The sequence below is a fragment of the Barbus barbus genome, assembly GCF_936440315.1.
Source record: "Barbus barbus genome assembly, chromosome: 5".
Classification (NCBI taxonomy): domain Eukaryota; kingdom Metazoa; phylum Chordata; class Actinopteri; order Cypriniformes; family Cyprinidae; genus Barbus; species Barbus barbus.
Genome location: NC_136733.1, coordinates 5,675,714 through 5,702,603, shown reverse-complemented (window position 1 = coordinate 5,702,603; position 26,890 = coordinate 5,675,714). Strand labels below are relative to the sequence as shown.

The following is a 26,890-nucleotide window of genomic DNA, read 5'->3' as shown; positions in this document are numbered from 1 at the left end:
CGTTATTTGTGAAATTTACTAGCATTTTCTGAGTGAAAATTGTTTGTATATCTTACACCATTTTTTACATTTAACATTTCACACAAGATCACAAATCAAAGGCTAATCCAGACGTGATTTTTGTCTTGTAAATGTTTTGTTTGTAACGGTTAACTACACATAGAACTAATTGTCTGTCACCCGTGTAGCTCATTTATAAGTGTTTAAACTCTTACAAATAGTCTCCCAAACATGATACATATGTTTATAATTTCCTAATAAGCAGATTCACAACATTATCTAAAACCGTTGTAAAACCGAGAGGACCTACCCATCAAAAATCCCGATTTATCAACAGGTTCTCCTCCTCGTCTGGAGGAATGAAGTAACTTCTATCTCTATGGTAACCACTCGCCGCTCCCTGCCCACGTGACCTGCTCCGTTACTTCCTGCGGCAACGCTCGCGCTCTCGCTCTCGCCTGCAGTCAGTCAGTCTCGCCACAGAACACGCTGCGCGCTGATTACTATCGCTATATATATATATATATATATATATATATGTGCCAGTTAACAACACTTCAGCCGCTCCTTTCCTTTCATTCCGACGCGAAGACTTCGCTTTAGTTTAGCCACGTCGCTTATCCTGCGGTGTTTTTTTCAGCCTAAGAGCTTTTCCCGAGCTTCTTAAGCTGCTTTGGGTAAGAAAAGCGCATTTGTTGTGCGTGTAAAGGCAGCTCAGTTTCTCAGCAATGGCGACAGCTGCGGTATCTGCCCCTGCTGGCGGCGGCCCGAACCCCGGTTCCGGTGCCGAGATGGTCCGCGGTCAGGCTTTCGACGTCGGGCCGCGCTACAGCAACCTCTCGTACATCGGAGAAGGCGCATACGGCATGGTTTGGTAAGATGCTTTTGCACTTCTAAACACGTTACGCTTTGTTACCGTTGTTTTTCCGACAATTGTAATCAAATGATGTTTCCTTTTGTCGCTTGCTTGGATTTGTTCATTCACTCACAGCGCAGTGCACCAGACCCCCGCTTCTGCTTGAAACCAGTTGCATGCACTTTTCTTTTTTTACGCTGGACTTTTAAGCTTAGTTTTAGATGTGCATTAACAGATAGAGACAAGTTCACACAGAGTCTGACATATGTCAAAGCACTTCTAATCATGAGCTGGTGATTCATTATTTAATCATTTTGTGTTGCAGATTTAGTTTGGGCTATTTATCAGGACTATTTTGTTGCATTAGCTTTTTATGTTGTTTTAACTCTTTGGCATTGCAAATTCAGATTATATAAATAGATTTTTAAATTGTATTTATTATATTGCAGTGCTACTACTATAATGGTTTTCAGATAATATGTTAAACTAATTTAATATAGAAATGTGTTTTATGCACTGGTGCATGATCTGTGGGGTAGTTTCAGTCTGTAAATCCAAAGATATCGGACAGTTTTAGCTAAGACCAGATGTCAGGCATGGATCAAAACTTAATAGAGGTGTAGATGGGAAATTTGCACAGTGCTTTTCAAGGTGGCAGGGCTCTCCAGGGCGGTGTGGGCGCGGGCTCCCCAAGGTTGTGCAAAACTAGTAGGAACAAGAGGCACTTGGATGCGCTTCGCTGTTGGATCTGCCCACGAAAAACAGTTGTAATTGATAGTGCTCGAGTTGGCCCTACAGCCCTAACTTTAAACGTTGGTTAGATTTGCTAAAGTGGATGAGCATCATTTTCCAAATATAAATGTTTCACCAGCCTCCCAAGACTTGGCGAATGTTCTCTAATTTGTGAATCAAATCTGTATACAGAGAGATTTATACACTGGTTTTGAAATCGTATAACAAAGGAGAATTGTTGTGGAGAAGTTTCAAGCTAGCTTTGTGACTGCTGGCTCAAATTTGCAGTCTGATGGCCCATCTGCTCTGGTGAGAGGAGTCCGTTGGCTAAACGAATGAGCTCATCGCTGGCAGGCCTAGTTTCGCTCCTCTCGCATGGATGAATGAATGGTTCACACCCACTCCAACAGCTACAGAGTAGAACAAGCCACCCTGGGTTGACTGTCATATGGACGTGTAGGCCTGTAACATGTTGTGCTGAACAGGCTGTAACAGTACTGGAGCCTTTGTGCAGCCGTGCTTTTGACTGACAACAGCCTTTGCAAAAGAGTTGGAGTAAAGAAGAATCTTGATTTAATAATTATCAACAGAAGAATACCAATATGCTGTTCTATACTGGAGACAAGCATAACAGTAGGCATGACAGTGATGCACCCTTGTGTTAGTTATATTGTGAGATGGATATATATATATTTTCTTCAGGATTCTTTGATGAATAGAACATTCAAAAGAATCAATTTAATGCATCCTTGCTGAATAAAAGTATTAATTTCTCTCAAATGAATTTATACATTTTATGATTGTTTGAAAATGTTTTATTGACATCATTTAGAACCAAAGATATTAAAGCAAAATACTAATAATCATTATTCACATGATATATTTATTGCATATCTCTTAGCACTCTGCTGTCATTTGTCTCCATAATATTTACATGAAAATATGTTTCAGTATTTTATATCTATTTGCTTATGTGCAAAAATAAAATATAGCAGCAAGTCATTAGATTTAGAAAAGTTACATTTGGGTGTTAAAAAGCAAATCTTGGCATCAAATTAATTTTATTGTTCATAGTTTTCATACTGGTGGGGCATTAAATCACACGATCTGTCATTTGAGATGTTTCATGTGCACACACTAGTTTTGCTGACATCTATTTTGAAGTATCCTTGCAAAGATCTGCTGATGTCATCAGCTACTCAAGTATCCTCTAATATGCTTTGAATCCCACTGAGAGTGAATTTGACCTAATAGCTCCATTAATTCAGTTTCTCAATAGTGGTGTTCCCATTGTTGGAGTATTATAGTGTTGAAAGATCCTAGAGGTGCTTCTGATATAAATGCTGGAGTTCTGGATGTTCTAATGGATTTTGCATCCTGCATTACACCCCTCTGTTCATGAGGAAGCATTTCAGGTGGCCGTCATCCTGTCCCGTATTATGCAAAAGACACGCTGTTACCATTGGCAGTGGTTTTCGGAAACCAGCAATGCAAGTCACGAACAATGGGCCGTTTGATCACAATCAGATGCCGATTTCCTTGAATCCTAGAAGACCTCTCTTGTACACACTCACATCGACAGATATTCAAAACTGATGACGTCCATAATCCAGGATCTGTTTTCCGTATTTGTCAACACAAAACCGTTCCAGTAACTGCAACTGCGGGTCAGTTTCTTCCAATAGCATCCACGGGCCTGGCGTTCGCTGAGAGGCCCCCTGTGATGTAATAGCTGGAGAATGTGGAGTTTAGCGGTATTACTGAGGGAGGTTGGGAACGGGCTGGGTTTCAGTTTTTAAACCAGAGAGCGAGTGAATGAGCAAAGAGGGGGCAGGAAATGGAAGGGGCGGGTAAGTGGATTTAGGAATGGAGAAAGTGAGGCGAAAGGCTGCAGTCCATTTTGTTGTTCTGCCGCACTGAAGCGCTGATTCCCGTAACAAGCGCTTGCTCCCATTGTATGACAGTGTCTAATTACTGGAGGTGACGTCCGCTGGAGATTCACATGGCAAGTGTAATTAAGATGTATTGTCTTAAATACAGCTTTTAGTGTTTTAGGTATAAATTAATGAGATGTTAAATATAATCTGGATATTAAACGCATGTTGTCACACTTGCAGATTGAGGATATGGCTTCCAATTACAAAATAAAATTGGCATAATGTTTGCATTCCTAAATCGTGTCCATGACAGAGCCCTTAGATGCTGTGAGGTTATGGAATATTACACATCTCAAAGCATCACCAAATCATTGATTGAGCTTGTGCTAGACCATATATTCCTAACTGATAGATATTTAAAGCAATTACTGTAAAAATAAGAAAAAAATGGTAACACTTGATAAGTTCTCGTTTGGTAACATTAGTTAATCCATTAGCTAACTTCAATTTACAATGAGTAATACATTTTTGGCAGCAAAATGTTTGTTTCTTCATGATCCAACAGTCTTAAACTTAAGCTTAAAGCTAGATTGACTATCATTTCATACAGTTTTTGCCTTTAGATTCAAGCTTAGGATTTGTTGAATGTCTGTTTTGACAAAAAATATTTAACTTATTTTAATTAAAATTATTTACTGATATCTTTTATGTTTTATGCTCTTCTCTGCGGTTACCAGAGAAATCACTGTAATTTTACAAACAAATGTCTTTTTAATTGCTTTTTAGCTCACCTGACCCTCATCAGAAGCATTTATTGGTTGGTGTTCAGATGATTCGTAATATTTGTCAGTAGTTGGTCTTCCAAATTAGATTTGGACGTAACTTGATTCATGCGTCAATGATTCGGAAATCTACAGAGTGTGTGTTCCTTTGACTATGTGTTGTTACTTGCCGGTTTAATTCTCAAGTTTCGCAACACTGATGTGGTGTGTTGTTGCAGAAGTGGCTCTGTGGGCAGCGTCTCTAAACCGGGAGGAGGAATGCTGCAGGACTGACTACCAGTTACAGTTCCTCTTAGTGTTCACTCTGGAGGGCATGACCCTGCCTATGTACTTCATAAAGTTTGTCTCAGTGCTGTCTGTGGTCTTAATGCTGAAGTAAAAGTGAATTTGTCTACTAATTACTTAACTTGGCTTGCATATATATATTTGTGGGAAACACTGGAACTCGTAGCTGAGCTGTTGCTAATTATATCAGCTGTTTGTTTTATTTGGATTTTTGTCAGTAAGTGCATGAAACTGTTTTAATAGCTATTAAACATTGTTTTAATTTCCAAACATTATGTTCTGTTAGGTACAGGACATAATGCTGTAGCTTCAATTTCAGTCTGGACTGAATTAATTTTTTTTGTCTTAGTTTTCTGCAAACTGCTTTCACTAATGTCATAAAAGCATACATCTGCTAATTGGGTGGCTTCTGTTTTAATTTAATTTGTGAAATTGCTTGATTTTAGAATTTTGTGGTAGCACTGTCGGAGTAAGTGCTTTGAATATTTTCTTTGGAATTCTCCCTCTACCAAAAATGCTGTTTGTTCTTTTCACATCTGGTAATTAACTGGTAACACTTTACAATAAGGTCTCATTTGTTGACATCAGTTTATTCATGCATTAGCTAACATGAACTAACAATGAGCATTAAATTATTGTATAGCATTTATTTGTCTTTGGTAATGTTAATCAATAAAAATAGAATTGTTTGTTCATGTTATGTCACAGTGCATTATAGTTCACCAAAAATATTTACTCACCCTCAGGCCATTCAAGATGGAGTTTGTTTCTTCATCAGAACAGATTTGGAGAAATTTAACATCACATCACTCGTTTACCAATGGATCCTATGCAGTGAATGGGTGCCGTCAGAATGAGAGTCCAAACAGCTGATAAAAACATCGCAATCTACATGTAATCCACACCACTCCAGTCCATCAGTTAACATTTTTGTGAAGTGAAAAGCTGCATATTTTTAAGGAACAAATCCATCGAGGCATTTTAACTTTAAACATTGCTTCTGGTTCATAATAACACTTCCTACAGTGAAAAAGTCCCACGCATTTTAGAAATGTCTTGAACTGTTTTCACTTGTAAACAGTGCTTGATCTCTGCATATTTCTCTCCTGATTCAGACAAGATGACTTTCCCACTGGAGAAAGCAATATTATTGATAGAGGACTTTTTAGCTGGAAACAATGGAGTGTAAACATCTTAATAATGGATTTGTTTCTTATAATCGCACAGCTTTTCATTCTGACGGCACCTATTCACTGCAGACAATCCATTTGTGAGCAAGTGAAGTAATGCTAAATTTCTCCAAATCTGTTGAAGAATGAAGAAACAAACTCATCTACATCTTGGATGGCCTGAGGGTGAGTACATTAAAAATAATAATAATAATTTTTGGGTGAACTATTCCTTTAACATTTAAAATGGTTGACATGAACATTAACTAAGATTAATAAATGCTGTAGATAGAAGTATTGTTCGTTGATGGTTCAGTTTAACTAATGTAGTTACCAATGTTAACAAATGAAAACCTTTTTGTGATTTAATGTGTTACCAATTCTCTCTTAAATATAGCCATTGTTCCAGTCTTCAGTGTCACATGATCCTTCAGAAATCATTCTGATGTGTTCATTTGCTGCTCAAGAAAACATTTCTTAAATTTCTGTTAAAAGTTATCTGGTTTTATCTTAAACTTATTGCTGTTTTTTGCCTTTAGTTCACATTTATGATTTGTTAAATGTCTGTTTTGAAATCAGTGGGGGTCATGCGCAACACAATTCCATATTCTGTAAAATAGGAAGTCTTTTAAAGTTCAGGTCTTTAATGTGCTTCATAATTTTTATCATATGTTAATGTAAAAAATCTTGTGTTATATAACTTGTTTGCTGGGTTTTATTGTATTTGTTATACTTGTATTTTGAAAATAGTTTTTGCCATGAAAATAGCCGAAGATGCTGACTTGGCATTAAATAAATATATACTAGTATTAATGTACTTCATTAAACATGGAGATGTTTTACTGAAGATGCCTTCAAAGAAGATACAAGATGATCATAAACGATGCAATCACATATGCATATTGATATCTAAAAGTTTATTTTCTTCTTTTCAGTAACTTTCTTATAATAAAGTGGAATAAAACGTCAAATAAAAACGACTCTAGGTTAAGTGATTACCATAAAAGTCCATAGATATTGCTTAACACTATTGATTAACACTTTCTCAGACAAGCGGATGCGATGGGTTATTTTTTTCCGGTTTGGTCAGGTGATGTTCACCATAAACCCCATACGAATTGTAAAAGCAAGGAGTGCCCCGTTCAGATGTACAGATTATTCACTGATATAGTGTTTTGTTATTGTCTGTGGTGCTAATGCTACAATTTTAAAACCATAAATGAACTTGAACGTGCGTAATTGAACTTTTATGCTGTTCCAAAATGTTACTGATAGTTATATTATGCTTTTAGTAATATAACCCCAGTTCTTCTGCTTATTAGGTAATTATACAAATTTTCCTACAATGTTTGAGGGTGAGTTTCCTGTAGCGCGACCATTAAATGCGTCACACAGGGCTGGTGTAAAGGCTTATCTCTCTCTATGGCTGTTTGCTTTAGCAGGTTGACTCACTCATTCAGATACATGTATCTATCGCTGGAGTAAATTGAGATTTTGTGTGCCCTTGTTGCAAATAGCACCTCTTCATTATTGTTCAAATTACATTAATAATTACGATAATGACTGTTTGTCCACTTGAGCTTGAGTTCAGTAAATGGAGTCTGTTTGTGCTGGTAGAATTTCCTGTGAGAACTGTATGTTTCTGGTTTTCATAGCTAAGAATTTTATAGGCTTTTTTTTTTAATGACTTAAAAAAAAAAATTCAGGAGCACTTGATTGATTCTTGATCTGCCATCGTTATAATTTTCTATTCTATTATTCTATTCTGTGCTTTCTTGTCTTAACCTTAACTGTTTTTTTTGCAGTACTTCTTGTTACCTGTTTATAATATTAATCCGTTTTGCCCATTGATAGTTTGTGGCAGTGATATTTTAGTATTGAGATACAATTTTAAAAAATAGTGTTTAATTTAAAATATTTTGAATTGGTTTTTAATTTTTATATATATATTTTCTTTATTTTAATTTGAAAGTTTTAGTAATTTGCCCCCCCCCCCTTTTTTTTTTCAATTTCCATATAGTTTTTAAGTTTTATTTTAGTTTTAGATATTTTAGTGCATCAAGTTAACCTAAATGAAATTGAGAAATGTTGCCTTGGCAACTAACTAACTAAATAAAAAATAAAAAAAGTTTCAATACAAATTATAAAACCTATTTTCCCCCATTCAGATGTACAAAATATTCCCTGATATGTCTGTGGTTACCAGATAAATTATAAGTAATGAACATGTCAATGCAAGGCATTCTTAATGCATTGTGGGAAATCTTGAAGCCTACCCTGATTTGCCTAGACGCACATGCAGTGAGGGATCTAGTCAGATAATTACACTTTCTTTTATGCACCCTCAAGATCTTGTGCGCACACATGTATTATGCACACACACACAGACACACACACACGCGCGTTGTTTGAGCGCAGACTGTGTGTGGCTATACTGCCTGGGCCATGCCTCCATGCCAAACTCTGCCACGGTGCAAGTCTCCATAGCAACCCTTCTGCCAAGGACGTCAATCCACCGTCACACGAACCAGCCTGACTGGGAGGAGTGTCAGAAGGAGCAGCAACAGAGGGAGAGAAGGAAAGCAGAGGAAAGCCAGAGTGCTGGATTATTTTTATTTGCATGGTTGGTAGTTTTTGCAAGGCACATCAAGAACATGCCCATATGAGCATGGAAAAGCACTGTTTTACAGTCGTTGCAATTCACGGTGGTTAATTTATTGTTGTTCGTAACCCCTTAGCAATGGCTTATTAACACTTTGGCAACCCTAGTGTCGTGTTGATGACTTTTGTGCTCTTCACATTTCTAAACAGCTAGTTTTGTGAAGTAAGGCCTGTGTGATCCACTTGTTCAGAATGGTGAAACCGTTCAACCTAGTTAATGTTCTTAAGAATGTGAAAAGCTTTTTACTGGCACAGCTGTAAATGTGCGGGCGTTCTGGGTTAGGAACAGAAAGGAAAGGATTATCCAACCTTGTGGCATCCCGGCCCCATTACCACGAGTCTTAGAAGTGCCTTCACCCTCAGAAGGTGCATTGAAATAGAAGCATCTCTGTTTTCTTTAAGCGTGAGAAGCCTGCTAAAAGGGATCTTGTGAATGCATAAATAGACATGTCAAACGCATATAATGCCATATTGCATATAACACATCTAAATGGGTGAATCTCACAAAACCCAGGCACGTTCTTGGTTATGATTAACCCCAAAGTCAAATGAAAGATTTTGTTTTTTTTTGCATGGAGACATTATTCTTATGACCGTTAAGTGCATTCATTTCCACTTTTCATGAATGCAATGCAAATTATCTCAATTTCATTACTATAGCATGGCAAAAATGTGTTGCATGTTGCTGTGCAAGAGAGAATGGTGCAGATGCGTAATGCAAGTTATCTTTCTCATTACTGTAACATGACACTGTTATGCATTTTAATATTTGCCTTTTAATGCATGATGATTTTAATAAAATACGGTCAAAAATAACTTCTGGACCTGTAATGGTAAAGAGAAATTCAGGCGGAGTGTGCAAAATAGTCATGAAATTGTCATAATGTTAATTATTTTAATGGTCTACGTATTTAATTAGTTTATTTTTATTGATGTTAATTATTTGTTAGGTTTGTATCAGTTCACATTACTTTAATGCAAATAAGCTCAATGTTATTACTCGTATATAAAATAAATATAGTATTTATGCATTTTAATCTTTGTTGTACTGCCTTTAAATATGTGCTGATTTAATTTAGATAAAATATGCATAAACGTCCAGACCTGTTATACTAATGAGAATTTGGGGCGAAGAAATGTACTTAATAGTCATGAAATGTCACAATGCAAATAATATTAATGGTCTGCATATTATTTTGATTACTAGATTTATTATTGGTTTGTTGTTTTTAAGCACGTTTTGACCAGTTCTTATTAGTGTAATGCAAATAATCTCGCTCATATTTCCACGTGAAGAAAAGATGAAATATTTATGCATTGTAATACTTATTGTTTGCACATTTTATCTCAATAAAATATAAACCAATAAATAAAATGTTTGGAGTGAAGAAACTTTCCTAATTAAGTCATGATGCAAACATTTTTAAAAGTCTATATTGGTCAACTCATTTATTTTTTTAATCTTATTTTATTTGATCTTATTTTAATTAGTTTTGAACCTAAACATGTTCTTGACCGGATTCATGAGCTGTACCCACATCTTGGTTTTCATAAGTTTAAGCGGCTGTGCAGAGCCTTGTTTGAGTGGTTTCCTTTGCCCTATTATTCGATTGTTTCACATACACTTTGCTGATGCCACGCTGAGGATTTACACGCAAGCAACACTAAAGTAGGGAGTTTTTTTGGTGTTTTACATCCGTGCTTGTTACTGTGCTGATTTTCAGTCTTCAGGATGTTCAGATGCAGCATTCATTCCCTTCAGTTTTCATGAAGCCCCAGCTTTATTTATAGACATCTTTATTATTTGGTGACATGACGGTATGCCATTGGAGCGTCTTTTTCCTCCCTCTTTCGCACTGAGGGTATCTGGCATTGACAGAGCATTGTGTAAATTCACTACCAACGTTCAGCCTGTTTCCGCCCCCCTCCTTCACATTACCATAGCAACAGCCTGTTGCATAACTCCTAACTGCAAAATCTGGTCTGTCCGTCTCCGTGGAAACCATGTCTCTCTCTCTCCTTTTCCCTTTTTTCCTGCTGTTTTGCTGTTTCCCTCTATCTCTGCGTCTCTCTCTCTCTCCTCTCGCTTTCATGGTCTTTCTTCACCTCTGTGTAGTTTCTTCACTTTCTGCCCTTTAGAGTGTTTTGTGCAAGGTGCCAGCCAGATGCTTGATCCGTGAACTTTGTATTTGTCAAATTGCACAAATTGAAATTTGGCATCAACACAAAAAACTTGACATAAATTGTGACCTGCTTGATGACCATGTTTCTGCTTCGTGAGAGCAAATGGTGCAGATGCTGCATTATTGGTGCACCTGACACAGATTTGGCATTAACAGCGTGTCAGCAGTTCAGAGAGTTCAGATCATGCTTACGGTCAGATGAGATTGTATCTGCATTCATGAACCTCGTGTGAAGAAGAGTGGCACAGAAGAGCTTTAGAAACGTCTAAGCAAAAGGTTAGAGATGATTTGAAAAAAAAGCATACATATACATACATATGTATATGTATGTAGTGTGCATTTATTTATTTAACTTTTTTTCCCTTTTTATATGAGGGTCTAACTAATATTATTACATAAAAACAGTTTGTTATGATAAAGAGACTGTATGTGGGTGTTTCTTCAATTGCAGGTGCTTTTTATGTTTGAGGGGTTGATTTATTTATTAATTTCACTTTTTTTTTGAGTTCTCAGACTATCATAAGCAGTTGTTCATTTGTAAGATAAAATCTATGATTAAAAGTGAAACTATTCTTAATAAATTTGAGTTTTTTGCTTAAAATGCTATATCGTTATTAGTTCAAGCATTATTTCCACCACCACCCTTTTCCCACATTTACATTTTGTGAATTGTTACTTAATTTTTATATAACATAAGACATAGTCAGACAAACCACCAATTCAGCTTCAAAGGTACAGTCATGGGTATTCTTTCCAAATTTTTAGGAGAAAAAAACGTTTTTACTGGTTACCGTATGTAGCTAATATAGATCAGTGACTAGGGGTGGGCAATATGGAAAAAATTAATCTTTATTTTTTTTTATCACGATTCTTTGTCATGTTGGTTTTACTATTTTGGTTTTACAAGTTGTCTGAACGTTACAACCAAACTAGAAAGACAAAGCCTTTCAAGGTAACGAAAAAAAAAAGACATGGCAGATAGTTAGGCCAAAGTCTTTGTCATTATTTTATCTTTCTAGAACAAAGATACACATAATATACAAATATAACAAACAGTGCTTTATTTTCAGGTACAATAGGTGTATTTAGCAGAGCATTCAATGAAATTGAATGAACAAATATAAAAATAAAACACTACATGGACTGATTCCTAAAGCAACTGTATTAAAGTTTTTCAGTCAAGAATAGGGAGTGATTTTTCTCTTTGCGTTTTGTTAACGTTAAATGAATAGTTCCCCCCCAAAAATAAATATTCTGTCATCTGTCTGTCAATTCTGTCATAATGTTTTATTTTTATACCATCATTTACTCAAAAGTAGTTTTAAACCTGAATGAGTTTCTTTCTTCTGCTGAACATAAATGCTATTTTGAAGAAGGTGGAAAACCAAACAGTTGCTGGTCCTCAGTGACTTCCATAGGATTTTTCTTTCCTGCTATCAAAGTCAATGTGGACCAGCAACTGTTTGGTTACCCTCATTCTTCAAAATATCTTATTTTGGGTTCAGCACAAGAAATTAATAGAGGCTTAATTAATAAACGCGAATTAAACATTTAACCATCAAGGCTTGTGTGCAAATAATGTAGTTTTGCGATCGCGAATAAGTGCAGTGTCCTCTCTGAGTAACGCTGTATGTCGTGTTGTACAGTATATAGAGACGGAGGCACCAGAACTGTATTTGACATAATGTGTGCTGTAGCACGATACTACGATATTTCTTCGAAAGCAGATCGTGGAGACATTTTTATTGTCCACGATCAAAAATCGTCATATCGCACACCTCTAGATCAGTCCCATATATACATACGTACAGTATATATGTAAACTAGTGCAGTCAATCGATTAAAAAAAAATTAACTAATTAATCACGCTTAATCCCACCTAACATTAAAGTTTTGAAATATACTTTTATATTGCAACAATTTCACATTCAATCTTTAAATGAATGTGGAAACAACATTATAGTATATTTTTAACATTTGTTTAATGGCATCTTTTTTTGCTAGTATCACTGTTACCAATACGACTGATGCCTCTATGAAATTAATTTTTTCCTAATATTTAGCCTAACCGTAAAGTTATCAAACACTAAATTCTAAATTAAATATAGATGAATCCTTTAAGCTACAAAAGTTATTGATTTCCTCTTGCTTGCTTTTTGTTCTTTGATTAACAGACATCACAGCAGCTGGTTATTAGGCTGCTATTACTTTAAGAGCTACCGCTGCTGAACATAATGCAGATCTGAGACGCATGCTCATAGTTTCATTCGCGCTTTAATATACAGGCTACAGCATGCACTGCCATATTAACGCAGTTTAACAGCGTTAAATATTTTTAACGCTGTTAAACTGGAAAAATTAATTGCATACGTCAATGCACTAATTTTGACCGCACTAATGTAAACAGATTTGTAAATTCTTACATAGGTGTATATACCTATTACCCTCATTCACAAGCATATATTTTTCTCTTCCCTCTGTTTTGACTTATACACTTACATTTATAGTCCATTTTCATTTGATCCAAAGAAAATTGAAAGACCCATCTGCATTCACATTGTATTAAACTTCTTATATTGTGTACTTAATATCTTTGTCACTTGGTATACTGTGGTTTTCTTTTATATTTTGAATAATGAATAATAATGACAAAGCTACAGTGTTTTGTAACCCAGAAAAAAAGATGTTTGATGGTTTTTGCTGTCTCTCTGTTTCAGCTTGGCGTATGATCGTGATAATAAAGTGCGTGTGGCGATAAAGAAAATCAGTCCGTTTGAGCACCAGACGTACTGTCAGCGCACACTCCGCGAGATTAAAATCCTGCTCCGCTTCAAGCACGAGAACATCATCGGCATCAACGACATCATCCGCACCCCCACCATCGACCAGATGAAAGACGTGTATCCTTTTTATTAGGATTTTGAAACACAGGAAAGACTTGAGACATATTTGTAATTCTGTACTATGTTTTAGGAACGAAGGTACGTTAGTGACCGATCATGTGGCTCCTTTCTACAGACAGTCAGATGTTCTTCCATTGAAGCTAAAGATGTTTTTTTCATGCTGGAGAACATGGTCAGGTTTTATGTATGTCAGTTTGTGTCCTGCCATCATTAAAGCAAAAAGGGAGACTGAATATTCAAATTCATTACATTTTTCAGTTCAGCTTTCTAAATATTCATGTTCAGGCCTCTGGCACAAACAATGCTCTTTTCCAACTGTGTAGGCTGAGACAATGCAAAAATCTCTAGTAAAGAGTTAATTTTAGGTCCGAAATCAATAGTCAGTAGGCGTGTGGATAGTGAGAGTAGTTTTGTATGATCTAATCGCTGTGTTTCTCTAATGTGTTTAGCGTCATGCCAGAGCTGCGGTTAAAGGGAGTAGAAACATAAGATCTTAAAAGGCCACCGTTTTTGTTTTACACATTCTGTATTGTTAATACAGAACATAGTAAAGAGCGTGTACTTTTTTTTTTTTTTTTTTTTTGCCGTTTATTTATTTAAATTTTTTTTTGTCACAACCTAACAAAAAGATTTATTACTTAGGATCGCTAGTAGGCATACCACATGTGTTATTATTTCTGATTCCACAAAACTATTCTAGTTCCATAGATATTCCTTTTACAGTTTTGTGCGTTTGAGCAATAAATCATACTTAAAAAGGTAAACTTTTAGCATATACACTGCTGTTCAATATTGGGCTCATTGAAAATACAGTAATACTGTGAATTATTACATTTACAGAAGCCGTGATTCCAGTCTTCAGTGTCACATGGTCCTTCAGAAATCATTCTAATATGCTGATTTGGGGCTCAAGAAAAATGTCTTATTAATATTGAAGACAAGTTTTTAATTAAATAAAAATAATAAAAAATAAATTAAGATTTATCTATTATTATTTGAATTATAGGAAGTTCAAAAGAACAGCATTTATTTGAAATAATCTTTTGTAAGATTATAAATATCTTAACGGTTTTGATCAATTTAATGCATCCTTGCTTGGCTGCACATTCTAAGTGTTTGAACTTCAACAAGCTTTTGTCAGTTCTTACATGATTTCTGTTTTCTTAACCCCATGCTGTGTGTTTGACCTTGACGTTGACAAACTAAAGCTACATTGTACAGGATCTGATGGAGACGGACTTGTACAAGCTGTTGAAGACCCAGCACTTGAGCAATGACCACATCTGTTACTTCCTGTACCAGATCTTGCGCGGCCTGAAGTACATCCACTCAGCAAACGTTCTCCACAGAGACCTGAAGCCATCTAACCTGTTGCTCAACACTACTTGCGATCTCAAGGTGAAGTATACTGCGTCATGCCGTTTTAAACACATTTAAGGTGAAGTGTGTCATTTCTGTGTCACCAAATGGAATTGAAAAACAATGTTTTCAGAATGCTGCACCTGTCGGTTTTACAAGAAAGTGCATATCTTCCATTTTACTAATGTATTTTCTGTAAGTTTCACAAATATAAACTTATTCCAATTTACAAAAGTTTGTATAGCTAGTCAGCCAAATGGAGCGCAGAGAATAAGAGTGCAATAATTTAAAATAGTTTTTTAATTTTTTATTAGTTTTTGTTGTTTTTAAGTGGTTTTTAAAAAAAAATCTATTAATTTTAATTTTCTTAACAACAACAACAACAACACACACACAATGCCACAAAATAGCTTCTATAAGGATAAATAACCTATAGTTTATTTTATTTTTTTATTTTTTTTATAAAATGTTTATTTTAGTCATTTTAGTACATCAACTTAAACTAAATGAAAATGAGAAATAATGCCTTGGAAACTAGCTGAATGTTTTTAAATATTTCAGTTAACATTTATTTCAAGTAATGGAATTGTTTTTTTATGGTTTTGGTTTAGGTTAACTATAATGATATTTAAAAAAAACGTTGAACTGATGTACATAAAGTTTTAAATGAAATTACAATTAAATATGCATTTGTGTAAGCATTTATGTATAAGTTTTTATGTATTTGATTAAGTATTTGATAAAATACTTGTATTTTTACTTTAAATTACTTAGAAGTTTGTTTATACTTTTTTTTTTTTTTTTTCTTCAAATCATTTTTAATTTGTTTCAAATAGTTTTTGGACACTTTGTCCATGCTTAGCATGATAATCCAACTCTTTAACAATGTAAACAACTCTGAATGCATGAAATGGCATTGGTACCCCCCTTTAATGAATCTTTGCAAATCGCCTTTCCTTGTAATGTGCTAATTAGCAAGTTTCATGATGAATGCGGCTAAAGTAAACAGTCCTTCAGAGAGCGGCTCGGAAGAGAGAGGCGGAGTCAGCAGAGCTTATTTGCATTTAAAGAAAAATGCTACAAAACGGCTTGCTCTCAAAAGAGCTGATTTTGACATGGTAAAAAAGGTGTTTTTTACACTACCATTGAGAACCTTTAACCAATCTATGTTATCGACTTTTCACTAAGACCCTAAAGAATCATATCAACTTGTGGAAAATGGGCAGCTGATGACCCCTTTAAAGCAAAGTAATGGCAGACTCATCTTGGACACTGCTTGCATACTCACAAATCTGTAACTTCTGTTTTTTTTCCTCCCGCAGATCTGTGATTTTGGGCTCGCCCGGGTGGCTGATCCAGACCATGACCACACTGGCTTCCTGACGGAGTATGTAGCCACACGTTGGTACCGCGCACCAGAGATTATGCTCAATTCTAAGGTGAGGAATCAGTCCTGCCTGATCTTTCAAAGTTTGTTGGCCTGATCATTCAAATACAGATTAAGTCTAATCCTGGAGTTATTTCATTATTGTCTCAAGTGTGTGTTTGGTTGCTCTATGCGACCTTCAGTCAGCAGTTTGGTATTGGCCATTGCATTTTTTTTATTTTATTTTTTTAACTCCGTTTTAATTTACTTCCAGGTAGTAATTTTATTCATTAATTTGCCATCACCCAGAAAATTCCAATACTAAAAAAATGCATGACAAAAACATTTTCTTGCGTAAAAGTTGATAGCTATACTGTATCAATGAACAATCTCTTCATGTGCCTCTCTCTCTCACACAGGGTTACACTAAGTCCATTGATATATGGTCAGTCGGTTGTATTCTGGCTGAGATGCTTTCGAATAGACCCATCTTCCCTGGGAAACACTATCTGGACCAGCTTAACCACATCTTAGGTAAACAACCCTGTGGACTTTATAAATATATATCCCTGCCTGCAGCCTTTGACGTCACAGCTTACAGCCACTAGTGAAGGGTTTTGGTTTTATGTTCTTGTGGTGCCAACAGCCAGACATCCTTGTCATGATGTCATTTCCTGTAAGTATAGTGTGATTAGTCATGACATTTACAGCTCAGGTGAAAAAGCTCAGTGGTTTGTAAGGAAGACTGTAGATTTCAGAACACATACTGAGAGATGAATTTAGATGATTGAGATGAACAGAAATACCAACAGATTATAGTGTTTGGTATAGCTTGTAGTTGCACAAAAAAAGCAACAACATCATCTTTTGAGCCCAGTAATAGCAACAGAAGTTCATGATGACTGTTTTCAGAGCCACAGAGCAGCTCAGTTCACGTAACCACTGCTCCATACACACTTCATGCATCGCTGCATTTCACCAGATTTGTAATGTGAAGCATTTATAAACCTGTTACTAACAAAGAATATACTTTAAGCTTCCTGCATTTTCAGCAAAATCAAAGCTTGGTGGTTTTACATTTGAAAATGAAGCAACAATGCCTGGTGGTGTGATGCATTGTTGATGATTTTGTTCCATAAATGTCTGTAAACAATGGTCATGATACTAAATTTAAACTTTATTAATGACTGACAGCACAGATAATTGTCACATGTAGCATCTTATCCAACCTAGTGTTGCAAGTTTTGTAACTTTACAGTTGTACTGTAAAATAGTTATTACTATTAATATTATTGTTTTTTCTTAATCTTTATTTAATAAAATAATTGTAAATAATACTTAAAAAAAAAAGTCATATTGATATATAATAATAAACTCTGCAGCCCTACAAACAAGCATAGCAGACCTGGAGCTATTTTAAAAACATTTATCAGAAAAATCGCTATTACATTTTTCCTACAATCCCCAAAATAGGCACAAAAAAAAAAAGGCCAAAGCAGGGTTTCTGTGTGTCTTAAAGTCTTAATTCGCCCTTCCACAATTTAAGGCCTTAGAAATGTCCTAATAGGTGCAGAAAGTTTAAATTCATTAAGTTGTGGCGTTAAATGTTGCATGCACAGCAAAAAAAATTTATATCATCCTCTGTCATCCTTTGTTTTGTTTTCTAAAACAAATATGTAAACATCCTTAAATGAAGATGCATTTATTTGAGATGCAAAATAAAGATATGAATTCTTGTTTCTGAGGAGCTAAACAAAATTGCTTAAAAGGGAAAACTTGTTTGTCTGTTTTCTGATATTTGTTCTTGTTTTAATCTCACTGCATTTAAAAAAAATCTTGCATAATTTTCTTAAATGTATCTTGATTTGAAAATCTTTTAAAATAATTACTTAGGAGTGGTTGTGTTCATTCATTAAACGTACTTTACTTGGTGTCATAAAGATCATAAACTTAACTTAAAACCTGCAGAAACCTTTGCTAATTCTGATAGATCTGAACTTTCATGTTGATTGTTGAGGTGAATACTTGAATCACATGGGACATCAGGAAGACTAAACACCACATTGTCTACACTGACATCAAGCTCTTTTTATAAAGAAACATGAGATTTTTTTTTTTGTAGTTTTCATAAAGTTGTCCATTTGTAATGAAAAACATGCTTACTCAGTCAGTTGAATAATTGATGTACATTGAGCACTCTTCAAAAGCGTCGCATAGACCATCCATCTCATGACTGAAACACAATACATTGTGGTCAGTTTTGCATAGTAAGACGGAGATAAGCATTTGATTGTTATCGCCAAAGGCTTATTCATCATTTCCCTTGCAAGCCGAAGCACATCAGATGTCGTCGCTTCCTTTCTCTTTATTTTCCCTTTCTCCGTCTGTTGCATCAGTTAAAAACTCAGTGTTTCCTGTCAGAGATGCTGTTGATTTTGACCCTGCAACGAGCTGATAACGTTGTCCAAGCTGCTGCGTGTGTTTGAAGGTGTGTTTTCCCACCAATCTCAGCGATGGCTCCTAAAGAGACGATCTCTGTAGTAACACTTTCTTCCATTAGCATACGTGTCTTTGAACCCGTCTGGCCTGTGCGAGCAGATGTTTCCCTGTTGATAACTCGACTTATTTCCTCATTTAGATTGCAGGTGCACATCATTGGCCTGGTGCACTGGGTTATTGTTGTGCCATCTCTCTCATTCTCTGAACAAGCATTTATTCAATTCAGTGTCCACAGAACCAAAAAAAGTAGCATTTTCTAGTTAGGTTATTAAATGTTCCATATTCTACAACTGTGGCAATTGTTTTGTATTTTTAAATTAAATGGGCTGTTTTTCCTACTCTACTTTACACTGGCATATATCACAGCTACTGAATAATTGAATACTGAATAATGTAAACTTGAGCGGAAAGGTATGGTAAAAAGACTTGAGGATAGTATGGTCAAAAGTTGTGAAACTTGGCACACCGGTAGAGGGCAGTCTCAACATTATCCACAACAAATTTGGAGGCTTTGTCTAAAACCTTCTAGCAAAATGGCAAAAAAAAATCACTTTCCATAAAAATATTAAAGGTGACATCATGAAATTCTGACTTTTCCAGGTTTTAAGTGCTATAATCAGGTCCCCGGTGCATCTACTAGCACAAAACCAGTCCCAGCCTCAGAGGAGACAACAGAACAGTAGATTTATTCATTTATTTACTGTATATTGCTGCTGCCACACCGATCTAAAATAAACATGCAATTTATTTCCCAGCTGTTTACCTTCACAGACATAACCGACTGTTTTTGTAACTCGTGTGTGTTTTTAACGTGAACTTGTGTGTGAATGAGACCTTAGTTTAGTACTCCCATGCCTGTGACAGCCGCTTTCTTTACGTGTGCTTTGGATGTGTGCACTCAGAAAACTGTATATAAGAAGTTTCAACTAATACGGTTTAAAACGCATGATTTCAGTGTGAGAAACATGATAATCAGAACCAAAACAGGTGTTTTTTAGCAGGTAAGATCTGTAATGGCACAGCTCTATGGAAAAGGGGGCGGGGAGCAACAGCTTATTTGCATTTAAAGAGACATGCTCTAATACAGCGTGTTTTTGCTTCCACTTAAAAACGGGCATTTTCAAAATGATATAATAAAAGATCTGTGGGGCATTTTGAGCTAAATCTTCAAAGATACATTCTGGGGACACCTGAGATTTATATTGCATATTGTAAAAAGGGGCATAATGTGTCTTTAAGCAGCACAACTGTTGTCAACATTGATCATGAGATGTTTTCTGTGCAGCAAATCAGCATATGAGTATGATTTCTGAAGGATCATATGACACTGAAGACTGGAGTAATGATGCTGAAAATTCAGCTTTACATCACAGGAATAAATTACATTTTAAAATGTATTAATATATTGGGAAACCCTTTAGAATAGGGGCAAATTATCTCCTATTATTAACATATTGTCTGTTTATTAATGCTTATAAAGCACATATTTTGCATGACCATATTCTACATCCCTAATCCAATACCTAAACTTAACAACTACCTATTAATAAGCAGAAACTTAGGAGTTTACTGAGGCAAAAGTCATAGTTAATGGTTTGTTAATAGCGAGAATTGGACCTTTTTAAAATAGTGACCATTTATTGTAATACATTGTATTTTGATCAAATTAAATAAAGTGTGCATAATGGGACTTCTTTGTCAATCTACTATAAATATATTAAATATAAAAAAAAAAAAATGAAATAATGATGCAACAAAACGAAGCACATCTGCTTTTCCTTTTGTTCTCCTAGTCTATATTTTTATAATTTAATATCTAATCCTTTTTATTTGTCTCTCTTCTCTGTCCTGTAGGTATTTTGGGTTCCCCCTCTCAGGAGGATCTCAACTGCATTATCAACATTAAGGCGAGAAATTACCTGCTGTCACTTCCTCTCCGCTGCAAAGTGCCCTGGAACCGCCTGTTTCCTAACGCAGACCCAAAAGGTCAGAGGTCATCTCCACCATCGCACACAAAGAAACTAGTCCTCATATCTTGAGACCAAGCCACCTTAAACACTCACATTCTGACTTTTAACATTTATTTCAATTTCGGGTTATAACAATTAAAAGCTTAGTAGAACTGAGTTTTTTTTTGTTTTTAATGAACTGGTGTGATATTTGGATATATTTGTCTCTGTTTTCTTGTAGCGTTGGACCTGTTGGATAAGATGTTGACCTTTAACCCTCATAAGAGGATTGAGGTGGAGGAGGCGCTGGCTCACCCGTACCTGGAACAGTACTATGACCCCACAGATGAGGTCAGTTCACTACTAGTTTTCTTTTTTAAATTTAAGAAGGATTACTCTTGATAATAGTCTTAATAAATCGTATTAGGTAAAAATGTTCCACTAAGATAACAATGCACTATGAGACAATAAGAGCAACAAGACAAACATTGCTAATATTATTATTTTTGTAGTTTTTTTAATAAATATAAATATTTTTTAAATTATATAAAATAATAATGTTATCTTCCATTTACATGCTTGATATAATAATAATAATTATTATTATTATTATTATTATTAATAATAATAATATTTTATACAATAAGAACAATCAGAGTAACAAGACAGACAACAATAATAATTTTACATTTACATGCTTAATTATCATCATCATTAAATATTTAAATAAAGTAAAAATTAAATATATGCAATAGTCAACATTTGAAGTGGATCAAAAACTTTCATCAAAGTTGTCCTAAAACCTAAAACCAACATGCATTCTTGTCTTAGGACAACTTTGATTAACTTTTTTTGATACACTTCAAATGTTGACTACTGTATTTTTATATTCCGCTTTCAAGAACAGCTTCATCATATTCTCCACTGTTGCATATCTTACAGTTTATGGTGGTCAAAGGTTGAGAGCGTTTAAAACGAGCGCTATGAAGTGCACTTTAATAGCCACATGGCCACAATAACCTTTGACTGTCTGTAGAGTGTCTGGTAAAATGGAATGGGTTGTTTTAGCATGTGAATGTAAGATTTCTAATACTACCATGTCTTGTCTGATTAACACATTTTCCCTTTTTTGCCTTCTTTCACAAAAGCAATTTTTATGTTAATTGTGGCTATGACTGTATTGTTTGTATCCAAAAATTACTAATTGCATGGAGTTTAGCACCGGTCCTATTGCACAAATGGCAACTCTCACAACTGTACTTGATAAATGTAGGACTTCATCTACCAACACTGAAAAATGGTTGTAGTACAATAAATAATGTTATATTGGTTAAGGCAAAGGAACTGTGGGTAAAGCATTTTATCTCACAGTAACTATGCTTTATTTGTCCTTTTATAGCCTGTTGCAGAGGCTCCATTTAAGTTCGATATGGAGCTGGATGACTTGCCCAAAGAGACTTTGAAAGAGCTGATCTTTGCAGAAACTGCACGTTTCCAACCAGGCTACAGACCATAGGCTATCACACAGGTAAACTGCAGATTGAAGCCAGATGCATGCATCAAATAAACAAAATCAATCACATAGGTCAAAGAAAAAACACACAGATGAGTCTATTTTCCATGTAACTGTGAGTGGTGAAGAATTCAGTGCTTTTGAGCTCTTAAAGAGGAATTTCCATTTTGTTTATTTCTTAAAATGATTCATAGTTTCACAGCCCTTGAGTGTCACCATGATTCTTCAGAAATGATTCTAATGTCATTTGCTGCTCAAGAAATGTTTATTACTGTCAGTTTTGGTCAGTTTAATGCATCATTATGGAATAAATTAATTTCTTAAAAAAAAAAAAGCAGTAGTGTTAATGTGATGAACATATATAAATGAAAGTTTGTCAGTAGTGTAAAGACATGCAGTGTTTCCTGTGTGTAATCCGGATGATTCTCTGGAGGAGCAGCTGTTCCGTGGTTGTTCCTTTTACACTTCCTGGATTACAAAACAGTGCCAACAACATGAATATTAAAAAGCTGAAACTGCTGGAGTCTTGACATGGTTATTTACATGTTTAGCAGGACTGTTTTATTCTACTTCCATAATGAATGAAGTGTAGATAGATTGGAGTCAGCAACAACCATCGACTGGTGTGATGCATTGTTGATGATTTTGTTCCATAAATGTCTGTAAACAATGGTTATGATACTAAATTTAAACTTTTTATTAATGACTGACAGCACAGATAATTGTCACATGTAGCATCTTATCCAATCTAGTGTTGCAAGGCTGCATTTATTTAATTAAAATATCGTGAAATATTATTGCATTGTAAAATGACGTTAGTGCAATTTATTCCTGTGATGCAACGCTGGATTTTCCAGCATCATTACTTCAGTCTTCAGTGTCACATTAATTACTCACCAAAGCCAATTTTTACAATAATTTGGCACTTTGCAAACCTCAAATTCACCTCAAAACCTCACTTTGCAAACCTCAAAGTCTGGTTGGAATGTAGTTGTATTTGCATTGTTTTAACCATAACTAATCCAGTTTTTTTTTTTGCTCTGTCTGTAGGTGTTGGTCTGGATTCGATGATGCTTATGTCTCCACTCCACTGTGTGCTGTGGTCCTCTTTTGGTCTTCATCGCCATCATCACCATCGTTATCTCTTCCTCTTCCTAAACTCCAAAACTACAGGCAGCCCTCAAAGTTCATCTGACCCCAGCTGAGAACATGCACTCCTGCTCCCTTCACGTGCTTCACTCTTTCGGTCTCATTACAATGAAAGCGCAGAGCTTCTCCCGTCTGTGTGAAAGTTTGCCCGCGTGTGGTCGTGGACAACACCTTGTCAAGGTTTCTGTTTCCGATTAACCCTTTTTTTTTCTTAGTCTTCTGATACACTTCAGTAAAAACCGTCTATGATTGTGTTATTGTTGTGCTTCGTTCTAGCCTCCTGGTAATATTTCCAACAAGCTGCTTTTCTAAGGGGTGTCTAAGCCATTTTGAAGTCCCACAGAGGTCAAACAGGGAGAGAACGAGGGCTCAGATCTCCTCTATTCTTAAATATATATGCAGTGAACTCGCATTTATCCACATTGTGCATCGCCAATTTCCTCAAAGTGCACAGAGCGTGAAATTTGCCACGGTGCCATTTTAAGGCTTTAATGTATTTTCATAAATTCATTGACCCCTTAAAATTGATTAAAAACCTGTAATTAATTTTTAAAAAACCCATATAGTGACTTGACTAATATACAGACATATACATGTTTGTGATTTTTAAACACCTGTAATTATTTAAAACCTGTAGGTAACTACATTTAATATATAAATAAATAATTATTTGTACATCAATTCTCAATCACTTAATCATTTCTAGAAACCTTTAAAAAGATACAAATCTGTTACATTTGCTTAAGCACCAAAGAAAAGACCAGGTTAGGTCACCTTGGAAAATGTGTACTTGTGTACAAAATAAGCCCTCAAATTACCTAACAAAAAAGGCAAGTGCCATGCAGGTTTACATATATCCTGAAATCCAGGTGTTTTTATCTAAAGATGCACGTAGGTCCATCTAGGAACTAGACTTTATCATTTAGATGGGTGTAGAGAAACTTCTGTCACGGGACAATCCTGAGTTTTTCAGTAACAATGGGTACATTTCAAATCAATGTATATTATAAACGTACAGTGCCTGCTCATCTGTATTCATTCTTTCCTTTTTGTATATTTCATGGTCTTTTTTGCTTTCCCTGAACCCCCCAGCCACCTTGTATCAATAAGACTGTGCCCTTGCATGACTGTTAAAAAGCTTTCTATACAAAGAAAATGGAAGTGCCACATTGCTGGGGATTCCTCTATTGGGCTCTCAGGTTTTTATGTCCTACCTTTTGTGGTCCCATATTTCCTATATAGAGTGTAATCAGTTCAAAAAGAAGAAAAAAGCTCTTTATTTTGCTTGTTCATTTCGGTTGCACTTCTTTCAAAATCCAGGTTCCTTTCAGTGTTTGGAGAGAAAAAACTATTAATAGTCGAGCTTTTTAGATGAACTAGCTCAACCAGAACGTCAGGTTTAATTCCACGTGGACATTAGGAGCCTCTAGCCATGGAAATGCAACTTTTATTAATCAATTTCAACCATAAGATACTGTCTGCTGGTGAATGAATAGCGTGGTGCGTCGAGACCCAGGTGTCTAAGTCTACCTGGAACTGTACGTGCGGTAATGCATACTCTTGACGTCTAAGACATTAAGTTATTGATACTGATATGCGCATATGTGCATGGCTTCAGCAAGTGTTTCTTTCCCACACTGGCTTACTAACCCTACATTACTTTTGCCTATATGGCAAGACGCCACCTAGTGGTGGTATCAGATGTTGGTTGATCAAGAAGAGAATCTCTTAAATAATGAATATTTTAATTTTTTATTTTTTTTTGTGAAACTCTGTAAGATAGCTTCTGCCGAATCAGTGTGCAGCCTGTCTGTTTCTGTGTGCCTTTATGCGTCACGAATAACAACATTTATTGTGCAGCTTTGTTTTGTTGGGGATCAGTTGTGACTTTTTTGCGGTATACTTCTGAAATTATATAAGAAAGTGAAAACCAAAAAAAAATTAAAAAATTCTCTATGTAATTTTAAGTCCTATTTGTCACAGCTTTTGTTTCATTTGAGGAAGTAAAGAAAAATAAGCCTTTTCTTTCTGCCCTACCTGGTTTGATCCTGTTGCATTTTGCCTTCAGTTCTTGAAAGTTTTGTGCAGAACTGTTTTTATTGTAAAAATGAATGTCTAGTGATTTATTATTATTATTAATCTTGTAAAAAAAACAATTCTGTGTATTAATCTCCTTTTTGTTGTGATTTTCACTTACGAGCTTCGAAACCCCCAGGTTTTGGTCCCTCTGGGGAAATTTGTGATTACAAATATTTCAAAATTATATTAAAATCTTTTGAATCTATTGAAAACAGTGGCATTATGTCTCAAAGGCTTGTTTTTAATGCTGAAAAAGACGGCCAGTGTTCATTGCCGATATTGATCTCTGCATCTGCCAAGTCATGTAACCTAGAAACTGCAGAATAAAACCAATTGTATTATATTCCTGCCTCAGATTTGTCTCCTTTGATATTAATGCTAACCAGAACAAATGTGTCTGTCTGTTTAAGATCAGCTGTAAAGTTAGCTGGAGTTGAGTTGTGTTCAGTCTGGTTGCACGGCAGTGATCGACGTGACATTCTGAGTCCGTTGTGTTGTCTTGGTTGGCACAGCAACAGAAGTGCTCCTCTTTGCACTCTTGATTGAGTGAATAAGAAAAGGTGCAGTGCAGTGATTGTAATAAATGAGCGCGAGTCTGATTTGGGTCCTGTGAGAGCCTGCCGTCCATGACAACCAGTGGCAGCGTCTGCAGCTTGATGAGAACTACTTGGACGTTCAGTAAAAATAAATAATATAACTAATATAAACCGTTAATAGTGCTGTGGCTGATTCTAGCTACAAGCACACTGCATTATAAATGTTCTCCTGTGAGAATGTGACATTTATTATATAATTCAGAATAAATGCCAGTATTCTTATTTAAAACTAATGCATGATGAAAAGGTCTTTATGTGAACATCCAGCTATCTGAAGGCAATTACAATTAATAGGACTGGGGCTAGTGGTCACATTTTTGTTTTTTTTCTTAAAGGTTTAGAAAAATTAAATTCTTGACTACAAAAAAAAAAAAGTGTCAAATTGCCCAGTAAAAAAATATTCATTGAAATACTTTCAGTAACTGCATGTTGTCATGCTACATGGGGTAAGTAATAAGTTAAATTGTCTTTACTGTAGAAACAGAAATGCTATCATATATATATATATATATATATATATTAGTACTAAAGCCAAAAAAATAATCTGAAAATAATTTAAGTAAAAAAATTTAAAATCAGGAAGGGGGCCAACACTTTTTCACACCACTACTATATATATTAGTGGTATATATATATATACACACACACATACACGCTCACCGGGTACTTTATTAGGTACACCTGTTCAATTGCTTGGTAACACAAAAATGCTTCTGTGGGGAAGTCGTGGCCTAATGGTTAGAGAATTGGACTCGTAATCGAAAGATTGTGGGTTCGAGTCCCCGGCCGGCAGGGATTGTAGGTGGGGGGAGTGAATGTACAACACTCTCTCCACCCTCAATACCACGACTGAGGTGCCCTTGAGCAAGGCACCGAACCCCCAACTGCTCCCCGGGCGCCGCAGCATAAATGGCTGCCCGTGTGTGTGTGTG

At 35.6% G+C, this 26,890-nt stretch overlaps 1 protein-coding gene across 2 annotated transcripts; it reads left to right on the top strand.

Moving 5' to 3' along the window:
* Positions 1–450: 450 nt before the first annotated feature.
* On the top strand, positions 451–25,704 carry mapk1 (mitogen-activated protein kinase 1). 2 transcript variants are annotated; one of them, XM_079417357.1, is made up of 9 exons: positions 451–874; positions 13,263–13,445; positions 14,657–14,846; positions 16,130–16,246; positions 16,593–16,707; positions 20,527–20,658; positions 20,863–20,972; positions 22,021–22,149; positions 23,185–25,704. In XM_079417357.1, exons 1-8 carry the CDS (start codon positions 729–731, stop codon positions 22,135–22,137), a joined length of 1,110 nt encoding a protein of 369 aa, XP_079273483.1. In that variant the 5' UTR covers positions 451–728; the 3' UTR covers positions 22,138–22,149; positions 23,185–25,704. The 2 variants fall into 2 exon arrangements, with proteins under 2 accessions (XP_079273483.1, XP_079273484.1); XM_079417358.1 differs by lacking the exon at positions 451–874 and adding an exon at positions 8,275–8,324.
* The last annotated feature ends 1,186 nt before the right edge of the window (positions 25,705–26,890 follow it).